Source organism: Scyliorhinus torazame, chromosome 5 (genome assembly GCF_047496885.1).
Source record: "Scyliorhinus torazame isolate Kashiwa2021f chromosome 5, sScyTor2.1, whole genome shotgun sequence".
Taxonomy (NCBI): domain Eukaryota; kingdom Metazoa; phylum Chordata; class Chondrichthyes; order Carcharhiniformes; family Scyliorhinidae; genus Scyliorhinus; species Scyliorhinus torazame.
Window position 1 is genome coordinate 236930872 of NC_092711.1, and position 27323 is coordinate 236958194.

The following is a 27323-nucleotide window of genomic DNA, read 5'->3' on the forward strand; positions in this document are numbered from 1 at the left end:
ACCCCTTTCCTCCCAGCACAGCTCAGAGTTCATTTTTATATTTTATGAAGAGCTTTTCCTATTTTAATATGTTAAAGGCATTATATAAATGCAAGTGGTGGTTCTCCAACCAAATTACCCTTTGGGGTTTGCAACAACATAATCACCACCACCCTTGACCATCTGCATTTTTCAAATCAAACGTAACATGACAAAATAGTAATTTTGTGAATACCATCATGCAAACAAATATATTGTGACAAAATGCAATATATTTCATCTGGTGTCAAGAATTATCTATTTTGAGAAGGTTTTAGTAATGGCTGTAGGGGCAATCCTACCATCCTACTAGGGGCTGGTTTAGCACAGTGGGCTAAATAGCTGGCTTGTAATGCAGAACAAGGCAGCAGCGCGTGTTCAATTCCTGTACCGGCCTCCCAGAACAGGTGCCGGAATGTGTCGACGAGGAGCTTTTCACAGTAACTTCATTGAAGCCGACTTGTGACAATAAACGATTATTATTATTTATTGTTCCTCCTTTGTTCCAACATTTTTTATGCAGGTTTCATAGTGAATGCTGTTCGATACCAATTCATGTTGGAGAAATGCTCAGGAGATCGTCTCCACCCCAAGAAATATTGTGTCACCAATGGCTGGTTAGTTAAATTTGTCTGGATGAGCTTGTCATCCCTGTTGCTAAAACTCAGTGATTACTAGGTCTTGTTGAAACCAGCTTAATTTTATTGGTTGGAACAGGAGTTTGTTTTCCACTTCTGCACAAGTACCTTTTAGGCAGCACAATCATGTGTTAACGTTCTCAGAGATGATCCCCCTCTGCCAGCAATACTAGACATGAGGACATTTTATAATAAACTGGATGTTTACTTTAAAGGAGGATAGAATGTTTAAAATGTACATTTAATATGTATCTGTTCCTTACAAAGATACACTTTTAAAAAATCAAATGTGTATATTTTTGTATCTTTGATTACTTCATAAATATAGAGCTCATCAGTCATACTATTCCCAGGACATCACTGCAGGAGCTCCTTACCAGAGCAATTCCCCATTTTCACCTTCCAGAATCAGAATCATAGAAATATACAATGCAGAAGAGGCCCTTCGGCCCACTGAGTCTGTGAAAAGCAACTGAACTACCAACCCAATCCCATTTACCAGGGCTTGGCCCATAGCCTTGAATGTTATGATGTGCCAAGTGCTCATCCAGATGCTTTTGAAAGGATGTGTGGCAACCCGCCTCTACCACCCTCCCAGGCAGTGCATTCCAGACTGTCACCACCGTCTGTGTAAAAAGGCTTTTCTTCCCATCCCCTAAACCTCCTGCCCCTCATGTTGAACTTGTGTCCCCTCACCCCAGTGAGGACAAGATCCAGATCACGATGTCTCTCTTGCGAGGCACGCCGAGAGTCGCAAATCTCGTGAGAGGTCTCTCATGAGATTTAACAAGTCAGGCGCAACAAGGCCGCGCCCATAACTTTATTTTGTGTCCTCATGGCTCCAGAGGTTTCACCAGAATGGATACTAAGTGAGTGGACATGGAAGGAGTGATGGGTGCAGGTCTGGGTTTAATCGTGCTGTTCGCATTGGGGCGATAAAGCATTATGTGAATGAATGGGGAGCATGGATTGGCATCGGGGACATGAGGCACCTTGGGGATTGGGTAGAGGGACATAGGCTGATACGAGGGGTATGAGGAGCCATGCCAGGAGTGGGTATCATGATCTAGGTTTCTATGATGGATATAGGATATTACTGGTGGTACATGGGGGTTGGGGGAGGGGGGGGGGGGCTGTGGGGGGGGCGGTGAGGGTCAGAGGGATTTAAAATATATATATTTCACACAGTGCTGGTGCACAGAGACAGAGGTTTCGGCCAGGCTGATCCAGTCCCACCCCAGAGTGAAAATCCCAACCCCTTGGGCTTTTTTTCCAAAGGGTTACCGAGCCTGGAAACCTCCCAACTCTGCTCTCCGGTCCCTGGAGCGCAAGTCCGGGCCAAATACTGTGGTTACGAGAGCAAGTCAGGGACTGCGTATTCTGAGACAAGTGACTCTGCTGCTGACTCCCAAAGGCTTTACGCCACCTACAAGACAAGCAATGCAATAAGTGTAATGCAATACTCTCCACTTGCCTAAACGGTGTGGTACCAGTAACACTCAACACAATTCAGGATAACGTAGTGTGGTAGTCACCACGGTTGTATTATATTGTAGCCATTTCGTAAGCTGCTGTAGGAGGCCACACATCTCTGTGTAATAAAGCCTCGATTACATTCTACTCTCGTCTCGTCATAATTGATAGTGCATCACGTACCTTGTTCACTGGCTTAAAATCCACTCCCTCTACTTTGGATGATCCACAAGATGCACTTTGACAGCACTTTCCAAAACTGAGGCCTCTGCCACATTAAGCCAGCTGGTGCATGGCTTCAAAATCACCTACAAGTTCCCTCCAAGTCCCACATCATCCTGACTTTGACATATATTGTCGTTTGTTATTTTGTTGCTGGCTCAAAATCCTGGAACTTCCTCCCTAACAACCTTGTGGGTGAATTGGGGGGCGGGGGTGGGGACAGGGCTACTTTCACCACATGGACTGCAGTGGTTCAGTAGGAAAGCAAACCTCCATCTTCTCAAAGGTAACGAAGAATGTCACCCGTGCCACCACAACAAATGTGCCACACTGTTTCTGACAGTGGCAGACAACTAATATTATAGGTGCGGACCCATCACATCTGTTATGGTGCCATGCACTGCAAAATGAAAGCACGTGGTTCATCGTAGAATCACGATATAATCATTCCTATATATGTAATAGCACACACAGCTGCTTATATTTTTTATTAATTCAGAAGTTACTGAAATACGTAATCACTTATTTATATTACATCTTCACTTGAAGAAAAAATAACTAATTATCTTGTGAATGATTGATGTGGTTTCTCATTCTGTACCTCAATGTACATTTCTGTTGGACCACGAACATAAATAAACAACAATTGTCATGGATGAAATATATATTACATGTAGACCGCACGTACAGATTTTGGTCTACAGTATGAATTAACAGATGGTCTAATTTGTTGTTTTGCACTCAATATCTATGCAGGCGCTGAGCAGTGCTGAAGTAAAATTTATTCTGTCAACATGTAATGGATATGCGGTTGTTCAAAATCAATAGTAAAAGCACCATCTGAATACCTTAAGTAATTTTATAGCAAAGCATTACACCATCAGACCTTTCAGTCTGATGCAGGCCAATCAAATCAGAAATTCAACCTATTGAAAAAAACTGTCAATCAAACGAATATTTTTCAAGCCATTTAAAGTTGCAAGTTTTAATATAAACCGTAGACATGGAGAAAAATGTATCAATTTATTTAATTCTGTATATATCCTGTATATATTTACTCTGACAAAATTGTGTTCAGTGATTGGCAGCTCTTATATTTTAGGAATTTTTCAAATTCTGGCCTCCAGTTTCCTATCCATCGCCTCAGCTGGGGGGAGAGAATAGCAAATCTAACATGTTCCTTGATGTTTCAGCTTCACCTGGAAGGGATGCATGGGAACATAGGAAAAGGAATTGGCCATTCAGCCCCTCCATCTGTCCTGCCATTTAATGAGATCATGGCTGATCTGTGGCCTAACTCCATTTCCCTTTGGCCCATGTCCCTCAATGAATGATGCAAGTCATTTTGAAGAGGGGGCTGTGGGAAGAGTGGGGCCATTTGTTAGGCTGCATTGTCCAAACCACTCTTAAACCTGCTTTAGAACAGATAGCAATCAGAATTTATGGAAGGCTAATAATGAAGATGCTGCAGAAACAGTTCAACACATGTTCAAGGATTTTTTAAAAGAATACAAGGCAATCCAACCTCAGGATTATACCAGATGTTCCAAAAATGTTTCAAATAGCATTTCCTCAGTTAACTGCTTAATAAGCCAGTAGAACAAACAAGCTGATTTGTTAGTTGACAACCTGGCAGCTCTCCTGGCAACCTCACTGGTCTCCACAAATTTTAACACATGCTTAAAGATTTCATTATTGTATTAAATGTTAAGTTTTAGGGGATTTATTACAATAATGCATTTACTGTTGCTGAATTCCTTCAAGCACAATGAATAAATTGGTCTGCTATTCATTAGCTGTTTCACAATCCGCCAGTGTCTACAGTGGACTAAACACTTCTCTCCCATTAATTTATTTAGTGCTGAAATGCAGCCAATTTTTCAGTGCTTTTATTTATTGGGCCACAGGGGCAGAACAATAGTGTCTGTGTGTGTGTGTGTGTTTAAAGATTATTCCATCTCTCTCCATTCCTTTCCTGCAGGCACTAACTCTCATTAGGGCACAGTTTCACAAATGCCAGAGGGTCCTCCAGTACTTCACCCAGGCATTGTTTCCTGATCTGTCAACAGACTATATTCATCCATGGGTGCCATCAGCACCAACCCTAATCCTGACTTCTCATACAAATATTTACTTTCCATTCCAGGGTCACTATCTCGCTATATCACGAGCAGAAGCTGACTTTCCTTCCCTACCGTGGGACAGCACGATAGCACAAGTGGATAGCACTGTGGCTTCACAGCGCCTGGGTCCCAGGTTTGATTCCCCGCTGGGTCACTGTCTGTGCGGAGTCTGCACGTTCTCCCCGTGTCTGCGTGGGTTTCCTCTGGGTGATCCGGTTTCCTCCCACAGTCCAAAGACGTGCAGGATAGGTGGATTGGCCATGATAAATTGCCCTCAGTGACCCCCCCCCAAAAAAATGTTAGGAGGGGTTATTGGGTTACGGGGATAGGGTGGAAGTGAGGGCTTAAGTGGGTCGGTGCAGACTTGATGGGCCGAATGGCCTCTTCCTGCACTGTATGTTCTATGCAGTGACCCAGCCGCCCTGGGCAGGCTCAGTTTATTCAACACAGATGAGGGATTGGACCTGCCATTTCTTTCTAGAATGAGCAAATGGCACATTTCCTTGTGTGTGCCTTTACAATCAGTTCAGTTTTAGAATAAGAACTTAGGAAAAGGAATGCGTGCTGAACGCTGTTATGTGCTGCAAGATAAAGTTGACATGTTAACAGTTGCCGCACTTCTACTCTGTGCAAGTGGGCAGCAGACAGTTGAATGAACTCTCATTTCTCTCCAAGCCCTTGCACCAACAACCCCCCCCCCGCCCAACTCCACTCGTTTATCATGAACAGTTGTACAAACATTGGCAAACACGCAGAAAAGCAATGGGCTAATCGAATACTTTCAACCCTGAAAACGGCAGAAAATTCTGTAGCCAAATGGTTAAGGAGAAACCAGAAAGACAGATATGTTAGCAATGCACACAGGCCGTTCAATATTTGGATAAAAAAGCTGTATAAGTTGTGACACATCATCAAAATTGGCCTCCCTGACTGATACATTAAATGTCTCACTCTTTCAGGTATTTATTGACTTACTGTGCTTTTTCTAACATGTTCTCTTTTTAACTATGGATGCTTTTAGATATTTTGCTACATGTTTTCTGCTTCAGGATTACATCAATCACCATGATGGGAACAGTTCCTCTGTGGGCTCTTCCACAAGATTGAAAATGTGCTCCAACTGCACCGTAGCTACACAGGGTGAACAAGAGAAATCTCCCCTCATTTTCATAAAGATTCCGACTGGTCAGCTCTAATAGGTTTTAAAACATATCTCCCTTACTGTTGGCCCATTTGACACGATACTGGCTAACTAACATGCCGGTGAAGCAGGCTCATTTTCGTCTCCACTTTCTACCATAGTAATTTCAGTAGGGTTGCTGAGGGGAAGCAGCAATCCTGGGGGAATTCTAATTGGGGATCAGGACTTCCCTGTCTTGCTATTCTACACCTCCTACTGGCTAGTTACCGGCCAGCACTATCCACGTATTTGTTCGGGAAGTTGTGTGTCGCGTAGCAGTAACTGGAGAAAAGGAGAGAAAAGATAGCGAGGAGTAGAATGGGAAATGTGTAGACAGAGGCAGAACTAGAATGATTCAACAAATCAACCTACTCCTGATTTGTTAATAACAGCATTTGATTTCTAATCGTTTTTAATCCACAGCCAAATCAGTAACGTTGTTTCAGCTTTTTGGTGATTTAATGTTTGGTTTTTGCATGGTTTTGTTTTGAAGGTATATGATTGCACATTCTTATTATTACTGATCTGAAAGTACAATACTACTGATTTACTATGCATACAAAATACGCAGGCTGTACTGGAATTCATAGGGAGCAATGGAGACCCACTCATAACATCCCCCAACCCACTTGCCAAGATGCATTTCCTGTCATACTCAATTAATACTGCAGTAGTATAATGTACCCTTGAGAATTCTGCAGTACAATCTGTGCTTTCCTGGCCGAGCTGAATTAAGGGATAAACCCAGCTAGGTCCTGTGGATGGCATTAGCAGAAAATTGTATAATGTTTTCTCATGAAAGCATTTCCCTTAAGCTAATTTTTTTTTCTTGAGTGGAGTGACTGATACTTTCAACACTGGAACTATTAATTAAATTTTTATATCCAATGTAACTTGGTACATGATGTACAACTCTCAAAAGCTCATCCAAGCATTGCCTCTCGGGGATGCAAAAATAAAATGCAGCATAAATTGCACGAACCATGCAGCTTGAAGCCTCTCCTTGGGTCGATCTGGAGGCTGTTTATGTTCAACCCCCAGTCGACTTTTTTTTAAAAAAAGAGCATGCCTGGCCCGCAAACACCTAGTTCCGACATCACAAATGCCTCTCTAGAATGCCGATTGACAATGCCAAGTGCCAGACTTGAGGCTTCTTTCCATCTACATCAATGCAATCTTCAGCAGATTTTGAATTCCAGTCACAGAAGTGCCAGGACGGATAGCAGTGCTCTAGGCTTGATCGCAGCACACTGGCATTCCCTAGTTGCCTGGAAGCTTGTGGTGTAGATCAAAGAAGACAGGCAGATGGCAGATCAGGGTGGTGCTTATCTTACAAATGATGATGAAATCATTCTTGAAAGCAACAGCCAAAGAGGTGCATTTTTATCCAGGGGTTAACATTGTAGAATTAACTCTGTCAAATATACTTCAAAACAAGATTCAAAGTACAGACTGGGTTGCAATACCTGGGATGTATATGCTTGCTTTAGTATAAGCAGTATTTCAATTATTTCAGGAACTTTGTAGCAATTCCCTGCCTCAAAACAATATTATGATACAGTGGTAGATAGTACAGTATCTCTATAATGTAGGATACAGCACCAACACTTTCTTAAGCAGTAGAGGTAATCTTTCTGCACGCATGTTGAAAACAGCCTCTGGTCATGAGAAACCAGTTAAATTCCTATTCGCTGAAAGAAAATGCCATCTCTGTTTATTGGCGATGAACTAATTGGCAATGCCAAATCTCTTTACATTAGCTGGCAGAACAGTCTGTCTCAATACCACTAGTCAGTTAAGTCTCTAAGATAGTAGGCGAACAGAAACTCTCTGCACATCACAGATTGTTCAGTCTCTCTACAAACTAGTAGACAGTATCATCTTCCTATATCTTAGTAGGCAATTCAGTCACTATGTACGTGGACATACTCGTTAGTGAGTGATCGCCGAAGACATGGGCAGACATTACAATCTCCTTCTAAACTAGCTGTCAGTAATCTCTCTTTACACCAGTACATTTTTCTGAAAAACTGTTCTTGAAGGGGTTACAGAAGCCATAGGACAGCAAGCGACAGACTGGACATCGGTGTTAAAGAGGGATCTGTCAATGTACACATGGTGGCTGAGAGTCTGCAGTTTTCACTGCAAGCTTAAAGGCATCAAAGTGTGCGAAATCAATAAATTATCTGATGAAGCTGAAGTGCCAAGTCTGATAAAAAATTAAATTGAATAGAGTGGAGGTACTTAATTTCATTCATCTTATATCAAAATATCATTAAAAATGAATGCTATTTATCCACATATCAAACATAAAATGTAATTTTGTTGAATAATTGCTGTTATACCTGAGATGACTGTGCAGCACTAACTTACTTCATCTGTGACAAAAATATGGCACTATTCTGCAATCTGATCCATTGTTTTATGCAGGGGAATACCACAAGATGCTTTCAATAAGATGTAACAGAAATGGGGTTTTCCAGCAAGGGGTGTACTTGCTAATCAATAGCATTTCTCTGGGATTTCCATAGATATTCTGACAAAGTGATGGTGGCTGATTGGATGAAGCCTGGGGAAATTTAACCCCCTTATATCTAAACTGGTTCTATTTGATTGAGCCACTGGGCATGTAAAAGTGTTTATTCCACAGCAATGCTATTTTTCACCTTAATGATGAGAAACACATTCAATAAAAAATAAAGCTCCATAGCATACCTGGGAATAATACAATGAAGCTCTGCTTTTTGTGGAATTCTAACCTATGGTACAAATCGCCTTGACCTAGAATTGCATGACAAGGGGCTGGAGTCTCTGGTTCCTCAGCCAGTTTTCTCGGCGGCACGCCGTTCCATGGTGGCAGGATTCTATCTTCCTACCACTTGTCAATGGGATTTCCCATTGTAACCTCCATACGCTACCGGGAAACCACCTGCGGGGGCAGGACTGTGCTGTCGGCGGGAATAGTGAATCGCAACGAACGGAGAATTTCGGCCAAAATTAGTTTAAATAAGCATTTTGTATTGCAATTCTTTTGATTTGCTGAAATATATCTAATCAGGCTTATGCTTGCCCATGATTGGTACAACTATGACCCACTACCATTACAACAGAACCTGTAGTTCTAAAGTGCTTCATTGGTTATAAAGTGCTTTGGGATGTAAACCAGGGAAAGAGTAGGACCCATTTGGGTCCAAGGATGCAATCTGTGTGTGGAGCCAGAGGATATTGTAGGGTGTTGAACAAAAATTTCACATCTGACTTCACCCAAGAGAATGAGGATGTATGTATGGAACTCGGGGAGAGAGACTGTGGGGCTTTTGAGCAAACTGACATCAGGAGTGACAAGGTATCGGAGGTGTTGACAGGCTTAAAAGTGGGTAAATATCCAGGTCCAGATGAATTATGTCGCAGGCTGCTGTCAGCGAGAGAATAGATTGCAGGGACTCTGACACAAATCTTTATTTCCTTTCTGGCCTCTGGGGAGGTGCCAGAGGACTGGAGAACAGCTAATGTGGTTCCACTATTTAAGAATGGTTGTAGAGATAAGTCAGAGATCCACAGACCAGTGAGTTTCACATCAGTGGTAGCAAAACTATTGGAGAAAATTTTGAAGGAGAGAATCCATCGCCACTTAGAAAGGCAAATTTTGATCAGGGATAGTCAGCATGGCTTTCTCAGAGGAAGGTCATGCCTAACAAATTTCATTGAATTTTTTGAGGAGTTGATGACGGTGTGTAGACGAGGGTAGTGCAGTAGATGTAGTTTATCTGGTTTTCAGAAAAGCCTTTGACAAAGCCCCACATAGGAGACTTATAAAGAAGGCAAATGCACATGGGATACAGGATAATTTGATAAGGTGGATTCAAAATTGGCTCAGTTGCAGGAGACAGAGGGTGATGACAGAAGACTGCTTTCGTGACTGGAAGCCAGTGTCCTGTGGGGTATCACAGGGATCTGTGCTGGTCCCCTATTATTTGTTGTTTATATAAACAACACATGATTATGTGGGGGTAGGATTAGTATGTTTGCAGATGTCACAAAGATTGGCCGGGTGGTTAAGTGTCTTGGGTTTCAGGAAGACATAGACTGGATGATAAAATGGGCAGTTAAGATGGAATTTAACCGTGAAAGGTGTGAGGTGATACACTTTAAAATTAGAAATTTGACAAGCGTTCAATGCACGGCTTCACACGAGGAAGTTCTGAGGAAAAAAGGGACCTTATCGTATTTATCCACAGATCTCTGAATGTGGAAGGGCAGGTTAATAGAGTGGTGCCCTTATTAATTGAGGCATAGATTACAAAAGCAGGGAGATCATGTTGGAGTTGTATAGAATTTTGGTGAGCCCACAGCTGGAGTGCTGTGCGCAGTTCTGGTCGCCACATTATAAGGATGTGATTGCACTGGAGGGAGTGCAGAGGAGATTCACCAGGATGTTTCCTTGGATGGAACATTTAAGTTATGGGGAGAGGTTGGATAGGCTTCGGTTGTTTTCGCTGGAGCAGAGAAGACAGAGGGGTACCTGATCAATGTTTACAAGATTATGAGGGATGTGGACAGGGAGCAGCTTTTCTCCTTAGTTGAAGGGTCAGTCATGAGGGGACACAAGCTTAAGGTGAGGGCAGGAGGTTTATTTCATAGAAGAAGATTTAGGAGGGATTTGACAAAATGTTTTTACCCAGAGGGTGGTGATAGTCCGGAATGCACTGTTTGGAAGGGCAGTAGAGGTGGGCTGCCTCACATCCTTTACAACTACCTGGATGAGTTCTTGGCACGTAATATTCAAGGCTATGGCTATATGTTGGTAAATTGAATTACGTGGAGAGTTAAGGTGTTTTCCACATGTCGGTGCAGACTCGATGGGCCGAAGGGCCTCTTCTGCACTCTGTGAGGCTGTGATTCTGTGAGATACTTTCAAAGGACAACACTGGGTAACAGTAGGAGTGACAATTCTGGTCAATTTCCCTCTCTCAAGCTCAGGAACACAGAGGCCAATTGTTGTTGCTTTGTCGACTGAGACCAAATAGTTCAGCACTGGGACCACGGGTTTTCGATTTGTAAGTCTCAACTGTTCACCAACTTTATATCTAGGGCGCGATCGTCCGGCTATTGACGCCAGTGAAATCGTCCGGTTCCACTGAGCGTGCACCCCCGCCGTGCGTTTCCTGGTGGCGTGGGTTAGATTCAGTGGGAAATTCCATTGACATTGATGGGGCCAAAACATCCTGCTGCTGACAAACTGTGGGCCGTCTCCCGCCACCAAGAAATATGGTGCAGGGACGCCAGAGAATCGCACACAAACACATAAGGCTGAATTTTCATTCCCGACTCAATGAACCCACCTCAGGAGAAACAGCACCGAACTACCAGATGTTTGTTCTGGGGGCCAGTGCATACTGGGGACAGGTCCATCACCACTGGAAACATTGCAGAGAGAGCCACGGGGCTGAAGGGTGCCAGAGCGGCAGTTTAAAAGGTCCATCTCCATACTCTGGGACATCGTACCTTTTGTAATGAAGCAGGCACCCCTAGTTACTCCCCATGCTCCATCCATGTCTCTTTATACCCCACCCCATTGCCCCTTCACTCCCCATTGCAAGCTATGTCCTGCTACCCACCCCATGGTCTGTTCTAGCCCCTATATCAACCTAGTGCCAGCTCATGCCATTAATGCCTCCCGTTGTCCACTATTTGTCCTTCCACCCTTCATTGGTGACATAACGTATTCAGTATCCATCGACCTCAGGAGCCATGCTGAGGAGAAATAAAATAAAGTTCTAAGTATCTATTCCAGACTTCACTACATTTAAAAGGCATCAATTAAAATCCCATTCAGTACATACCTTCCACAGCCCGCAGGCTTATGTCAACAGACAACCATCAAAATTGCAAGCACCTTTTTTTAACAACTCAGTCACAGCAGGCTTTTCTTTTCAAAATTTATAGAACAGGGAATGTAAATAACTTGACTGCTTGATAGTTCCGCAGAACATACCCACCTTTTTCACACACTCATTCTTACTCTTAACAATCCTAAGCCACACACTGAGAAACATACCTCACTCCAGCAGAAATTGAGAAATGGAGTCTCTTTGAACTTGGCACTAAGTTCAAATGGCCCTGCGGAGTTTGGGTTGCCTATGTATGAAATCACATCCTGCCCCTTCCGCCCACCAACTCACCCCAAACGCCTCTCTGATGAAAATAGGATCTGTCAGAAATGGGGGTAACATTTCCAGATTCAGGGTTTTGGTGCAATTTTGACGTGGTCACAGAGACTTTCTGTCTGCCTGAAAATTTGGGTCACTGTGCGATATCTGTCCATTTACGTGGCTTGCTCTTTCTTCGGGTTACACCTTTCTCTCTTGCATTCCTCAAATCCAACTCTGCAGGGCCGTGAAGGTTTCACCCAATGTCTGTGGCACTCATGTTCTGACCAGTATAATTGAGACAAGAGCAGGGCTCTGTTTTGATCAAAGCTCCAATCTCAACTATTTGTCCCATTCAGAATTTTTTGTTTAATAATTAATAAGTAACTATTAGGGTAGCATCGATTCCGAAGGTCTGGCTTTCATGCTTCTCCAGAGTCCTCCGGTGCAGAGAAGAGATGGCAGAGAGCCACCCGTTTCTAGAAACGTTCTGGTTGGAATTTACGGTCTCAAGTGAATTGATAGGAAGAATCACATTACTTAGCAAACAGCTAATGTTTATAGCTATTTACTACAAAGATTGTAAAAGGTGCAGGTGAACTTAAATCCAGAGTAATCATTTGATTTTGAAGGACATTCAAGGAACATTACTGATTTCATGGACTCTACACAAAATGTACAGGTTTAAGCACAACCGCTTCATGGTGGTTCAAAGGCCAGAATTCAAGCTTCATTGTGAACCTGACACTGATGTCTAATTGCCTGTTTTACATTGTACTGCACATTAGGAAGCATTGCAGCACATATGGTCAACTCTAAAGAGACAAACGTCATTGCATGTTGCATGTGGTGATATCTTTGAGGAAAAAAAGTAGCCTGGCAATGAACTCAGGGGCTATCATGCAGTGTGTCTAAATCCATACTGGCATGAATACTAACCCTGGAGCAGCATATTTTCATGCTGGTTTGAGATTGGCACCTGCAATTTCCAGGCTTTAGGCTGCCAAGTTTGTGCTGCAGTTCATTCCATTGCCAGATTCATATAAAGGGAATTAACAAGCCTAGTTTTACACATTGCCCCCAGCAAAAAATGTATCCAGCTTGTCAGTTTTCTCGTCTCCAGCATTAGCCTAAATTGCATGCACGTCCCAAAGTCATATTGGTCTACAAATCATTGCTGGTAACATTAGTAAGCAAACATTCAATGCATTCATTAGTCATCCCGTTGCCTCTCTATTTTAATGGGAGTATTTACCCAACTTAACATAACTGACTATTTGTGTTCAGTGATCAACAGAGAAATGTCACACAATTGTGAGATGTCTTCATCTGCGGTAACTAACTTTTAAGGTTATGTGAAAGACAAATGACACTCTCTGGCATGTCTCAGAATGGCACTGTAAAATTCCAAGATTTTTAATGGAGGTTTGCCTTGTAGCAAGTTACCATTAACTGCCCAACCTCATTCATGCAAGAGACTTCAAATCTAACAACTGCTGCTCAGAAACTGTGGGCGGGATTCTCCGTCCCGCCGCACCAGAGCACGTTTGGGATTCTCCGTTTCGCCGGCTGGTCAATGGGGTTTCCCATTGTGGGGCAGCCCCACTCTGTCGGGATACCCCCGGGCTGCCGGCAAAACGGAGAATCCCGACCGCGGAGAATCCAGCCCTGTATGTTGCCTCAGTTGCCAGGTTGATATGCACGATGTGTGACTAAGCCATACTGTGTGATGGTGCAAGAGCTGCTTTAGTGGCACTGGATAAATGCTTCACTCCAGAAGGATCTAGGATTTTGGGCCTGAGTAGAGTTTGCAGATCTCAGCTGAGTTGCCAGTTGCAGTTGCAATTAGCTGCCAGGCTTGAAAGGGGAAATTCTACCAGGATTCCTGTTCCTGATCCCTACCCGGTGAACTTACTGGTAAATATGTGATTTAAATTAGGGTTTAGTTAATCGGTCCTGCATCCCATAGTTAATACTCTGCCTACACTGTTTAGGCAAATTGGATGTAATGCTAGGGAAGTCTCGTATCCAAGGAACCATAACACTAACATGAGTCAGGAGAGGAAAGGAAATTGGCAAAAACAAGATAACAAGAAGTGTTGGTTCTAGGGTTTCCTATATTTATGGATCTACACGTTGAATATTCATTATTGGATGGGTATAACTCAACCCACAGGGTGAATTTGACAGCACTAATTTTTAATTGAGTGGTGACTTATATTGGCGATTCCTTTCAACCGCCCTCTTTCAGCTTTTATTTTATGCTTAGTTTGGGTTCTTAATACAGTTTTGTGCTACACTTGGAACTCCAGAGTAAACTTGTTAACTTCACTAAGGCTGACAGTTGGGTGGACCATCTTTTTGACAGACATCGCTGGCAGCCAGTTTTAGTGAATTTGGCAAGAATACTTGGGGTTGTTTCTGGTGGTACTGAGAGCAAAATGTCACTTGTGCATATGTATCAGTAGAGAGTATTCTATTTCACTGAATGCTGCTCATTACTTCAGTCTACGTTATACTGACGGAGTGCTGCACTGTCCCAGGACAAACAGTTTGGATTACTATCCTTATTTCCCAGTTCTTACTGGTGTTCCGTTTTATGGTATGCAAGAACAGTTTGGGCCGGTATTCTCATTTTCCCGCTTTTACTGGTTGTTTGTTTTTCCTTCTGAGGGGGGGGGGGGGGGGGTGCAATTTTAAAATTAGACATTAAACACGGCCCAATCTGGCAAAATAATGGCATGTCACTCTTCAAAGGAGAGGGATATTTTTCCGAGTGTCCTGGCGAACCTTTTTACCTCAACTAACACAACAAACACAGATTCTGTGGCCATTTAGTTTATTTATTTATTTTTAAAATAAATTTAGACTACCCAATTATTTGTTTCCAATCAAAGGACAATTTAGCGTGGCCAATCCACCTAACCAACACATCTTTGGGTTGTGGGGCTGAAACCCACGCAGATATGGGGAGAATGTTCAAACTCCACACGGACAGTGACCCAGGGCCGGGATTCGAACCCGGGTCCTCAGCGCCGGAGTCCCAGTGCTAACCACTGCGCCACCGTGCTGCCCTGCCCATTTAGTTCATTACTATTGGAGCTTACTTTGTGCAAACTAACCATGCTTCCCATATTGCAATAGTAACTACATTTCAAAAGTACTTCACTGGCTGTGAGGCATTTTGAGTTGCCCCAAGGTTATGAAAAGTGCTCTACATATAGCGGGGCGGGAGGGGGAGGGAAACACGACAAAGATGCATTAATCTTCTTTCATTCTCAAATTTGGTCCTATTTGGTCATTTTTTGCCTTTCGTTGCACTAGAATGTTTTTAAATAATTACCTGCTGCAGTAATTGAAAAGGAAACTGAAATGTCGGTATTCAGGAACAGGCACAAGAGAACTAATCTTTGTGCTTTAGGTGGAACTGACTAGCTACCTCCAATTTGGCACTGCAATTTACTATTTGTTTTTTGAGTTATTAATGTTACTCCTTGCACACCATGGATGGTGACTACTTGTGTGGGCCTTCTCCCTGAACACTGCACTGAGAGACCTCCACCACGAGCATGAAAACAAATTAAAAAGGGATTTCAAAATTTACAAACATAATCAAAGGCATTACAATTAATTTTCAAAAAGGCCAACAATCTGGATCAGATGTCACATTAATATGCTGTGGTGAAATCCTAGGTATAGGATTCACGAGTAATTTTTGAAATTAATTAAAACTAATCATCAGTCTAACCCCATTTCCTCTTTCGCCCCTGGCCATTATCTGAAAAAGACTTGCATTTATATAACACCTTACTGCTTCTTGAGGGTGTTTCAAAGCCCTTCATGAACAGTAAATAACTTCTGAAGTGCTGTCATTCTTTTTAATGGTGGACTAATCAAACGATTAGAGGTAACTTGCTGCCTCAAAATAAATTGTCACCACTCTTGAATGCAGTATATGACAACTGAATTTACGAAGACAAATTAACTTTGGGAAGACAAATTAACTTTTTGAAAGGCTAGGGGCGGGATTCTCCACTCCCGCGCCGTCGTGAACGCCGTCGAGTTTCACGACGGCGCGAAACGGCCCCGATCCCGATCGATTCAGGCCCTGACAATGGGTTAGGATCGGGGCCGCGTCATCTACACGCGCCAGGCCTTGTCGCCACGTAAAGGCGGCGCCGCATAGATGACGTGGCTGGCACCGCATAACTGGCACCAACCCGCGCATGCGTGGTTGCCGTCCTCTCTAGGTCCGCCCCGCAAGAAGATGGCGGATGGATCTTGCGGGGCCGCGGAAGGAAGGAGGTCCTCCTTCAAAGAGGACGGCCCGACGATCGGTGGGCACCGATCGCGGGCCACCCCACGAGGTACCCCCCGGTGCAGGATCCCCCCTCGCCCCCCCCCCCCCCCCCCGCAGGCCGCCCCCCCCCAGCGTTCGTGCGCTGTTCCCGAAGGCAGCGACCAGGTGTGGACGGCGCGGGGGGGAACTCGCCGTTTTGGCCTGGCCGTTCGGCCCAACCGGGCCTGAGAATAGCGGGGGTGCCGGAGAATCGCCATTTTGGGTGTCTCCGCCGATTCTCCGGCCTGCAGCCCGCGGAACTCGACCGGGCCGTTCCCGCCAGTTGGGAGAATCGCGGGAGTGCGTCGGACCGGCATCCCGGGAAATTTTGGCGGCCCAGGTGATTCTCCCAACCGGCGCGGGAGTGGAGAATCTCGCCCACAAAAAGGCTAGATATTTACAGGTTATTTGTTGAGTATATTTTGAGGTAAGTCTAACAGGCAAGCAAATAGGCACAATTGTCACTGCAGTTTTCAGAAACCATTAGTTCATCTTCAAAACGGTCTGCCCAAATTCAGTCCGGAGAAAGTAATGTCTGATAGTTTTCTCCAATTGTTGTTGATTGGAATTATCTGTGAGAACCATGATCACTGCAAAAAGTAGATTCTCTTGCCAAACGCTAACCGACAGTGGATTGAAATGTGTTCCTCTCATAATATTGAAGGTTACCATTACATCTACTTAGATCTGGTTTTCCCATAATAGAGAGAAAATGTTCAAGTGATGGTGGAAACCCACTTCTTTTGCATAATCTAACATGTTGAGTTGCTTCACTAAATAAAAGTCACTCTATACCAGCACTTAGAAGATTTTTAGAGGAACATACTTTTACATTTAGACTGGGTTGTCAGTCTCTCCAGTTGCACTGGTTTCCCAGAGTAACTCACATAGAGCAACTCTCTTGGACCAGTTCCTAAACTTAAATAAGTCATGCTGCTCGTTCCAACTTGGGCTTTCACTGCACTTCTGCTGTCAGCAGCATTGATTTGGTAGATAAATACCTTAAGAGTTGAGATGGGCTTCTGACCATTACTAAGACTGCCTATTTCCACATCTATAACATCATCCAACTTCACCCTGTCTCATGCTCAACTGCTGCTGAAACCCTTATCCATATCTTCACCAATGGATTTGACTATTCATACCCACGGACAACCTTCCATATTCGACCCACTAAACCAGAGATCACCTGAAACTCTGCTGCTCATATCTTTATTTACCCCAAGCCCAATTCACCCATAACCCCTGGGCCCGTTGCAACACTGCCTGATGGTTCAGCAACACCTCAATTTTAAATAACCATTTTGTTTTCAAATCCTTTCATGGCCTTCCATCCCCATAATTCTATAATCTCCTCCAGCCTACAACACTCCAAGATATCTGAGCTCCTGGCTTCTTGAACATCTCCAATTTCAATCAATTCACCAGTGGCAACTGTGCCTTCAGATGCCAAAGCCCTTACCTCTGAATTCCCTCCCTACACATTGTCCCTCCACTTCCTGTTTTAAGACAATGCCTAAAACCTGTCCTATTTGTCCTTGTATCTCTTCATAGAACAGAAGATCTCATTGAATCCCTACAGTGCAGAGGAAGCCATTTGGCCCACAAAGTCTGTACCAACCCTTTGAAAGAGCACTCTACTTCAGCTCATTCCACCACCCTATCCCCGCAACCCCACACATTCATCATAACCAACCTGCCTAACCTTCACATCTTTAAACGTTAAGGGGCCATTCGCATGGCCAATCCACCTAACCTGGAAATCTTTGGACTGTGGGAGGAAAACAGAACATTTGGAGGAAACTCACCCAGACACAGGAAGAATGTGCAAACTGCACAGTCACCCAAGGCTGGAATCGAACCCGGGTCCCTGCGCTGTGAGGCAGCAGCGCTAACCACTGTGCCTCCATGCCGTGCTAATGTGGCTTATGTTGAAAACATTCCTCTGACATGCCCTGGATCATTTTGCTACACTAAATTAGAAATTGGGAAGAAGGTCCCTTGATAAATGGTCTCCCAGAATATAATTCAGCCAAGATGAATTCCTAGTTCAGTTGTTCTGTGCTGAGATTGCTGGTTGTGCAACTGGCGTACATTTCCGTGAGCTAAGGACAGGGACAAAATAGGGCAGTGTTCCTAACCAATATACAGTGACCCCCATGCTGGAAAGTGTATGTGTGCGGTTGTTTAGAATTATTGATATCTGCCACCCTGCCCCTACATATGGATAGATTTCCTCTTATCTAGGATTCCTCCATCTACACAGGCTTCATGGCCAAAGTAATGAAGGCTGTTGAATGGTAATTCAGTAAATGTATGAAACAAACAGCATGAATTAGTTCATCACATGTGGACAAATAATGGATAAAATTATAAGGCAGTGCAATTTGAGTATTTCTCTCCCTCCTGTGCAATTTCTGTGACATCCTGGATTCTTCCTACGCATCCATTTAAAAACAGCTCTAATAATGGATCGGTGAGTTTATACAGTGGCTAAATAAATCCTCTGCTGAGTTAACTACCCTCGGTTCATACTACAATTAACTTTGTTTGCTTGGGTAATGCAGGATAAAAATCATTCCGAGTCCACATGCTCCTCAGTGACTTGAAACAATTATTTGTGGGAGTGCATTTGGATGGGTTCCACATGCTCCTCAGTGACATGAAACAATTATTTGTGAGTGCATTTGGATGAGTATCAGGTGAAGACACAAACGGGCACTGATATGATGCATTCCAGTTGAATATCTGTCTGGTACTCACTGTCAAGGTTCGTACAAAAAAACAGTGGTCAGTTGAGTAAAGTTTCAGACGTTAACTGATGCTCAATAAATCCTATTCCCAACAATATTATTTTCCAGAGAAGAGGAGAGAAAACTACCATGAAGAAGAGTAGAAAATGGACTGATTTAAAGAACTAAAACACAACATTCCCATCAATGACCTTAGATTCGGAACATCAACGATTCTGCTCGTGTTAGTATAATGCGAAAAAAGTTTAATGAAGAAATGGGTTTTGCACAAAAGACATTAAATGCGTCCAAAATATACAAAATGAAGTATACAGGCCATACCAAAAATACAGAAAATGTATAAATACCAAAATGAGTTTTAATTTAAATGAAATAAATGGTACGTCCACCACTAAAATTGAAATGGAACTGTTTTACACTACATTGCACTTATTCTTACCAAATTAAATTCTTCAATTTAACTATTGCTTTTAATAGGTACAACTGCAAATTGCTTCATTGAAATCACAAGAATAATAAAATCAACATACACAAGCACGCAAATTAAATGTTGCACATTTCACATAACATTGCCAGTGTGCAGTCAAACCTTATTGTTACAAACTCATAGAGACCAAGTATACCACATTTGTGGACGTTGTCTATGCTGACCACATTTAAAAAAAATGTAAATTCTTTAACAAGTATTGTGCTCTCTACTGTGAAGGCTGCATAACGCTCAGTGTTCGACACACAGCTGTCACCCTTGAGCCCTTTGTTAAAATGGTTACTCCTGTGTGGCGAGGAGATATTCAACAGTAACAGGTTATCAGAGTCGGGCCAAACTGCCTTCAACTGAAGTGCACAGGTGTACACTTTCTCCTTGGTTTCACGAAATACCAATCAAACCAAGCCAATTATTCCCGTTCTCAGTCCAGAGGCAATAAGATCATAGCAGCACCCTTCGTGTAACCTCTCCTCCAGAACACATACACACTGAGACCAGAGACTGCAACTCAGTGGTGGAGGGCTGGAGATGAGTATTTGAAGAGCATTTGGGAGAACTGACTGAATTAGGGCAGGGTTTTTCTTTGAAAGCAATTGAGTTTGTAACAGTGAAGTTCCACTACAGTCAATTAATTGGCATGACAACATGTTGCAATATCAAGAAAGAACATTAGCCCATACTGAACAGCTTCTTTCAAAACGAACAAGCACTGCCTCGTGTATTTAGGTTTAATAGGATTGGTTCCCTCTTCCGGCCATTTGAATGGCGATTTGAGGTGCACCAAATTAGGAATCAGTCATCCTGTTCGACTGGCACTAGTTCAACATTGATACTTGAAAGACATGTTGCACTTATTGTATAATATTGTAAAAAAAATAACATTTCTGGGAACAAATGCAAATGTAAAATGGCCTGGGCAAATAATGTTTGCCAGCTGTGAAAGAACATTTCTTGTGGAATCTATACGCCCATTTGATTTATTGCATGTGTTATGCTTATTTGATTTACTGTTACAGATCAAGCATCTGTAGTACTATAGTTCAATATGGAATACCACAGAAAGAAGTAATCCATGGAAACTGCAAATGGCATACAGGGCTTAACTGTGGAATTATTAAGTAAGAATCATATAACAAGTCTGTGCTGCTGCTCTGACCTATCACTTTTCAATCTATGGTGATGAATCGAAAGAAAAGCAGTTTACTTGAAATGCAATGGATGTCCAGCATTAACTGTAAATATAGTAACAATAAAATTTCACACTCGCCACCAGCCGCAAATGGACGTTAAAAGAGCACCATCAACAATGACACGATCATAGATACCAAAGGTGAGAAGGGCCACAGGTTTATCATTATTAAATCACACCTTTTATCTTTAATTACAGGCTAGCTTTTTCCTCACTGTGTTAAGTAGGAGTTCAATAAATGCGTTCAAAGAAGTCAAACAAACATATTTTTGGAAAAGGTAAAATTACAACATTTTCATAGACTTGATTAAATAGATGTATGGCATTCTTAATATTAAAGTGCACACGTATCTTTAGTGCTCTCTACCACAAATACAAAGACAGGGCATTGATTTTAAGGAAAGCCAGAATAAAATATCTGGGATGCTCATCCGACAGCACACCCCCTCCCCCTAACTCAGAAAAACATTATCAACAGAATATTTTCTCTGTAACTGTGCAAAGCTTCAGCTACACTACAAAAAAGGCATTTCCTGGACAGCCATGTGTCCTTTTAGTGGGCATACTGTCAGATGCACACAGCTGAAGAGTTGACTGACTGTCTGCACCAGTTCAACTGCACGTTCTGTGAAATCAGGTTACAGCCTTGTTTACTGTTCAGCCAATCCTCAGGAAAACCACAATCTAATCTTTCAAGAAGGAAGAACTACTGACTCCTAGTGGTTTATTAAATAGAGGGTTTGAAATCCCAACAACTTTGCAAAAACATTTCAGAATGAGGAGGGAGGCTGTTTAAAAAAAAAAAATTGCACGGATTGAATAGAGCCACACAACCAAGTGAAATGTTTATTAACACTAGGAAACGAGCATATTGTTAAATGAATGGGCTCCGAATCAGTGAAATACAATTCCTGGAGCTAAACTCTACAGTGAATCTGAGCTAAGTTGCTCAGAGAGCCAACACTAACTTGTTGGTTTCTGTCTGTATTTTTTTGTGTGTGATTGATAACACAGATTACTGACCAACATGCTAGACAAAAACAAAAAGCTACTCACAGGGAAAATACTTGAGACAAACAGTACATGCAATTGTCCCCCAAGCAGTTGAATAATTAATTGAGCTGCAAAGCCGGTAGCCGTTTGGCTCCAGCTATGGTTCCGTTTGCCTACCAGTGTTAAATAGGTCTCAAAGGAGCACAGCACAGTAAAGAATAATGGAGATTCAGAGAGCTACATTAAACAGAAATTACAATGTTCAAGAGTACACACTGTTCTGCCACCCGTTTCATTTAAACATTTGCATATAATTTTGAAGACTTTTGTTGCCATTAAGGTTTGTAAGTACATCCTCCCACAACACATCTGTCAATCAACATGCTTTTGAAAGCACCTGTATCACCATCGTTCTTTCCCCTCGGTACTCTCGGTACTTCTTAAGACTTTATGGTGCGTGTCCATTTTCTCTTCATTTTTAATCTTTCTCACCCCTTCCCCATTTTGCTATAAGATTTGTATTTACCCTCAATTCTTCTATTTTTCAGAAATACATTGTTGTGTTAAAAGTATTAAGGGGAGGAATGAGAACCTATTTTTCAATTATGACCTGGGGGGAGCTGGCTCTGTAAACACAATGGCAATGTTTTAGGATACAGAAGATGCGTGGCATGCCAGCTGCCTATGTAATTCAATGTGCGTGTTCAACACTTTAAGAATAGACAATTAATTTACGCAGCCAGGCTCCAGCATGCACGGTGATAGAGGAGTCACATTAGGTGTATCAAAACTTGGAACAACCATGCTGTTGCGATTCTGACATTCTGAGGTTTGCGCTTGAGAATTTCACTGACTCTACTGGACAGATTTGAGGAGCACCTCTTTCCTCTCCTCCCTGGAGACCTCCAAATTAGAAATTACAGAACAGTCCTGACAAAAGCATGTTCATTTAAACAGAAAGGCAATGGTTGAGTCACAGCAGTTTTATTACCAGTTTTAAAAAATATATATATTACTGTCTTTGTTCTTCGGTATAATGGGATACTGTTTTGCTGTGTAATGTGTGGTCTGTTCCTCCCTTCCTTACCGCTGGTGCCAACGTCTCTGAACAGAAACCAAAAGATCGATTTTGTACAGCCTCACATTGCACCTGCACTACGCATCTCAGGATTCCTCTGCTTGCTACTCCACAGTACACTCGCAGCGCCCTTCTTTTCACAACTGCTGTAGCTTTCTGTAAACCCAGGAAGTACTACAGTGCCACCTAGAGACCATATTGTTGAAACAACAACTCAGCAATCACCACCAGCTAAATGCCACTTCATTCTAATTTCTCTCTCCAACATTGATGAATCACAAGCTGTTTACATTTCAATGCCTCAGCCATGCATGACCATTCAAGGCTTTTAATCTTCAAGACAAGATCTCTGTGTGAGGGCCAGTTAGAATCTCTGCATTACCTGTCTGGTGTGGATTGGCCCTGCAGTCTTGAAGCCTCCCTGACAACTGCATTCTGATACGCTGTAGGGGTCAGAACTGCTCGAAGAACACTTGGACAAGGAGTCGCAGCCCACCACAAATGTGTTATCCAGCGGTAACTCTTGGATGACATGGTGTTTCTTCACTGGCACCGGAGTCTCTGGCTTGATTTGAAAGGAGGGCTGTGGGGAGGCTGACTTGTAGTGCTTTCCTAGGTCTGGACTATCGGGTTTAAAAGTGGTAGGCGTTGTGCCCCAGTTGTACTTCCCCATAGTCTGATCTTCCAATTCCACCGGAAGGTCCAAGGTACCATTGATGTGTTCATGTGCCGGGTCATCTGGTTTGGACTCCTCAATCGTAACAAAATTCAGAAGAAGGTTCTTTGGAGACCTCTTCTTCTTTCGTTTCTTTTTCTTAATCTGTCTGTTTTCCTGATTTGGAGACACCCATTCCCCACTCTGTTTCCCCTTCTGCACAGTTTTATGTCTTGGTGTGTGGCGACAGCGCACTAAAGCAGTCACAAAAATGACAAGAATGACGGTCATTGTCCCAGCTATGATGGCAATGACAATCTTAATATAATCATTGGTCTGTGGAGTCATCTGACTGTCCCCAACATTCTTATCCAAAGGAGTCTCCATGCTCTTCCGTACCAACTCTTGGACATAGGTGAAGTTATTGATGGTTTCGTTCAGGAACAAATGCACAAGTGCCATGGCATGCAAGGACTCAGGTTGTCCCAAATCAATGACCTTCACCACTAGTCTGTACAAGCCGTGGTCCGCTTTAGCCACCTTTTCTTGCAAAGTTATATTGCCAGTCATTGGGTCAATGGCAAACAGTCCTCTGGAATTCCCACTGACAATACTGTAGCGAAGCTCTGCATTCATCCCTGTATCATTGTCAATTGCAAAAACTTTACCCACCACGGAGCCAGGGTTAGCGGAAGTCGAGACCAGTTCATACGAAAAATTAGATGGAGGATACACAAACACTGGACTGTTATCATTTACATCAACGACATTTATAGTCACACGGGCCACTGAAGACCGTTGAGGCCTACCTCCATCCACAGCCATGACTTGAAATGTGTAGGAACTTTGCTGTTCCCTGTCAAATGTAATATTGGGCTTGATGACCCCACTGATGGGGTCAATTATAAAGTAGCCTTTATCGTTCAGGATGGAAAGACTGACAGCCGCATTACCTCCTGCATCGGCATCTGTAACAGTGATAAGTCCAACTGTACCATACATGGGTAAGTTTTCAGGCACATAGAAGTTGTACTCACTGTGTGTAAAGGAAGGGCTGTTGTCATTTTGATCCAACACAGTCACAACCACAGTAGCATTGCTCTGAATAGAAGGCCTTCCTCCATCCCTGGCCAGTACTGTAAAGACATAGCGGTCTTGCTTCTCACGGTCTAATCTCCTCATAGCTGACAGGATGCCAGTTCTCCGATCTACACTGAAGATGGATGGGGCATTGGGACCCAGGAGGTAAGTGATCTCTGCATTTTTCCCACTATCTGCGTCCGTGGCACTGATTTTTGTTAACTGTGTACCAGGGGTGTTATTTTCAGGGATTGACAGGCCAATTACAGGCTGATTAAAAACAGGAGCGTTATCATTCTCGTCCTTCAGTTTAATCACCACAGTGGCTGATTGATTTAACGGTGGTTTGCCTGCATCGGAAGCCACTATCTTAATAGTATATTCTTTAGTGCTTTCATAGTCCAGCAAGGCTGCAGTTTCTAATAAGAACTGGCTTTCAAATACAGGTTTCAAACGATATGGCACATCATGGTCAGTGAAGCAGGTGACTTTCCCATTTAAATCCGCATCTTCATCTGTGACTGTGATCAGCGCGATTTTGGTATTAAGTGGTGCATTTTCGGACAGCAAGACGGTTCCATTTACGGGGTTAATGATGTACCTGGTGTCGATGGTTGGCACATTGTCGTTGACGTCGGTGATGTTAATGGTGACCACGGCTCTGGATGGGGTTGAGCTGCCATCGCTGGCCAAGATGGTCAACTTGTGGACCGGGAACTCCTCCCGGTCCAGCGGCTGCCTGACGGTGATCAGGCCGGTTGCGGCGTCGACGGCGAAGAGGCGCCTGGCCAGCGCGGACACCTGGTTGCTGAAGGAGAAGCGGACCACAGCGTTGGAGCCCAAGTCGGCGTCGGTGGCGTGTAGCTGGATGACCGAGGTGCCCACTGGCGCATTCTCGGGGATGTGCACGTCCACCTCGCCCTCCTTGAAGACGGGCCGGTTGTCGTTGACGTCGGTGACGGTGATCTGGAGGATGGCAGTGCTGGACCTGGGGGGCACCCCCCCATCCTCCACCTTGATCTTCATCACGTAGGTGTCCTTCTGCTCGCGGTCCAGGTTCTGCTGGACGATGAGCTGGGGCCACTTGTCGCCCTCGGGGGTCTCGATGATGTCCAGCCCGAAGACGCTCTGCCCCTTGAGCAACTCGTAGTGCTGGATGCCGTTGGTGCCCACGTCGGGGTCCAGGGCGGAGGGGATGGAGTAGCGGGAGTTGACGGCGGTGTTCTCGGGGATGGAGATGTTGATGACGGCCGAGGGGAAGAGCGGCGCGTTGTCGTTGACATCCTCGATGAGGAAGCGCACCTTGACCAGCTGGAAGACCTCGTTGGGCAGCACGGCCACCTCCACCTCGTAGAAGCAGCGGCTGTCGCCGTAGACGTTGGCGCAGAGTTTCTCGCGGTCGATGCGGTGCGGGGTGGTGTACAGCTCGCCGCTGCCGCCCTCCACCCGCAGCAGCGGGGCGTCCCCGGTCTTGGAGACCAGCTTGAAGGTGAGGGGCAGCCCGGCCGCCGCCGCCGCCGTCAGGTTGAGGTCGCGCACCAGGTTGGCCACCAGCACGTTGTCGGGCAGCTCCTCGCGCAGGGTGTAGTCCCGCTCCTGCCCCCGGGCCGGGGCCGGCAGCGCCAGGAGCGGCAGCGCCAGGTACCAGGCGGCGGCGGCGGCGGCGGCGGCTCCCCTCAGCCCGTCCATCCCTCTCCTCTCCATCTCTCCAACAAGCAGGCAAAACAGCACCGCTGCACCGGGCGGCGGCGGGGGAGAAGAGAACAAATCAAACCGGCAACTTCTGCAAACAGGAAAACGGGGTGTTGTGGGGTGGGGGTGGGAGAGATAAAAAGAAATAACTTAATTAAAAACTTGAAAATGAAATGTGCAATAATTACAATTGCAATAATTACATTCGGGAGAAGAGGAGGAAGGGGGGGGGGGGGGGCAATACTGCATGCAGCAGGGGAGGGAAAATGACAGGAATATTTCAAACACTTTTAACAGCGGATTCAGCCGCCGATGCAACAGAGATCCTTTCGCAATGATTGCAAAGCAATGCACTGGGCAATAAAGGGTCTACACACTTTTTTGCAAAGGAAAACATTTTTTAAAAGCAAGATTTACATTTTTTTTACCCCCACCTCCCTCCCTCCATCTCCCCCCCTTTTTCACCTTCTCTTTGGGTAAACGCTAGGATTTTGAAAGCTAGTAGAAGTCAAAGTCAGTCGGACGGAGCTGTGTCTTGCGGAAACATGCTCTGGGTGCTGAAGTTGGCAGGAGAGGTCGCTCAGCTTCTCCTCTCTCTCTCTCTCTCTGTCTATCTCTCCTGAGTTGGGAGCCGCACGAACTCACTCAGCCCCGGCTTTGCAGCCTCTGTCTCCGGCTCCGCCGCAACTTGATAGCACCGCACCGCCTGAGCGACGCCCGCCGCAGCCAGTCAGCAGCCGCCGCCGGCCCCCCGGTCCCCACCCACCGGCACCTCCCACCGGCCGCCGCACTCACCAATCCACACCGCCTCCGGGCGGGACTCCCGCCCCCCCCCCCGCCCCCCCCCCGCAAGTGTACCCCCCCTCTCCTCCCTCCCTCCCTCCACCCCCAAAACCCCGGCTCACTCCCACCCCTGACGCTTTAAAAGGAGGAGCTTCGCACCCCCTTCCTCCCTCCTCAAGGAAAGACTGGTCCGGCGAACAATCTCGGGAAAATATAGAAACCCAGCCGCTTGTGCACAGACGTCAAAAAGCAACGAAGCGCGGGATCTACCTGCCTCCCGGTGTCAGTCTGCATTCGGATTTTGCAGCTCACTCACATTCACATCTCCTCACCCTCTTTTGCACACCCTTCATGTCTGCAATGCCGTATTATTCCTGCCCAGACTTAGATGATTTGCTCCCCCGTTTATTTCCACTAAATTCTTGCTGGTTTTTTATCCCCCCCACACACTGCGTGAATTTTCTCTCTTTT

General features: G+C 44.4%; 1 protein-coding gene across 4 annotated transcripts in view; it reads right to left on the bottom strand.

Moving 5' to 3' along the window:
- pcdh11 (protocadherin 11) overlaps positions 1–26781 on the bottom strand; it is an 893281-nt gene extending 866500 nt beyond the window's left edge. For all 4 annotated transcript variants that reach the window (XM_072505210.1, XM_072505211.1, XM_072505209.1 and 1 more), the window contains exons 1-2: positions 26535–26781; positions 23025–26160 (exon numbers count right to left, since the gene is read on the bottom strand). In XM_072505210.1, the coding sequence (XP_072361311.1) occupies positions 23025–26081 (3057 nt within the window). In that variant the 5' untranslated portion in view covers positions 26082–26160; positions 26535–26781. The remainder of the gene's footprint in view (positions 1–23024; positions 26161–26534) is intronic.
- Positions 26782–27323: the final 542 nt, after the last annotated feature.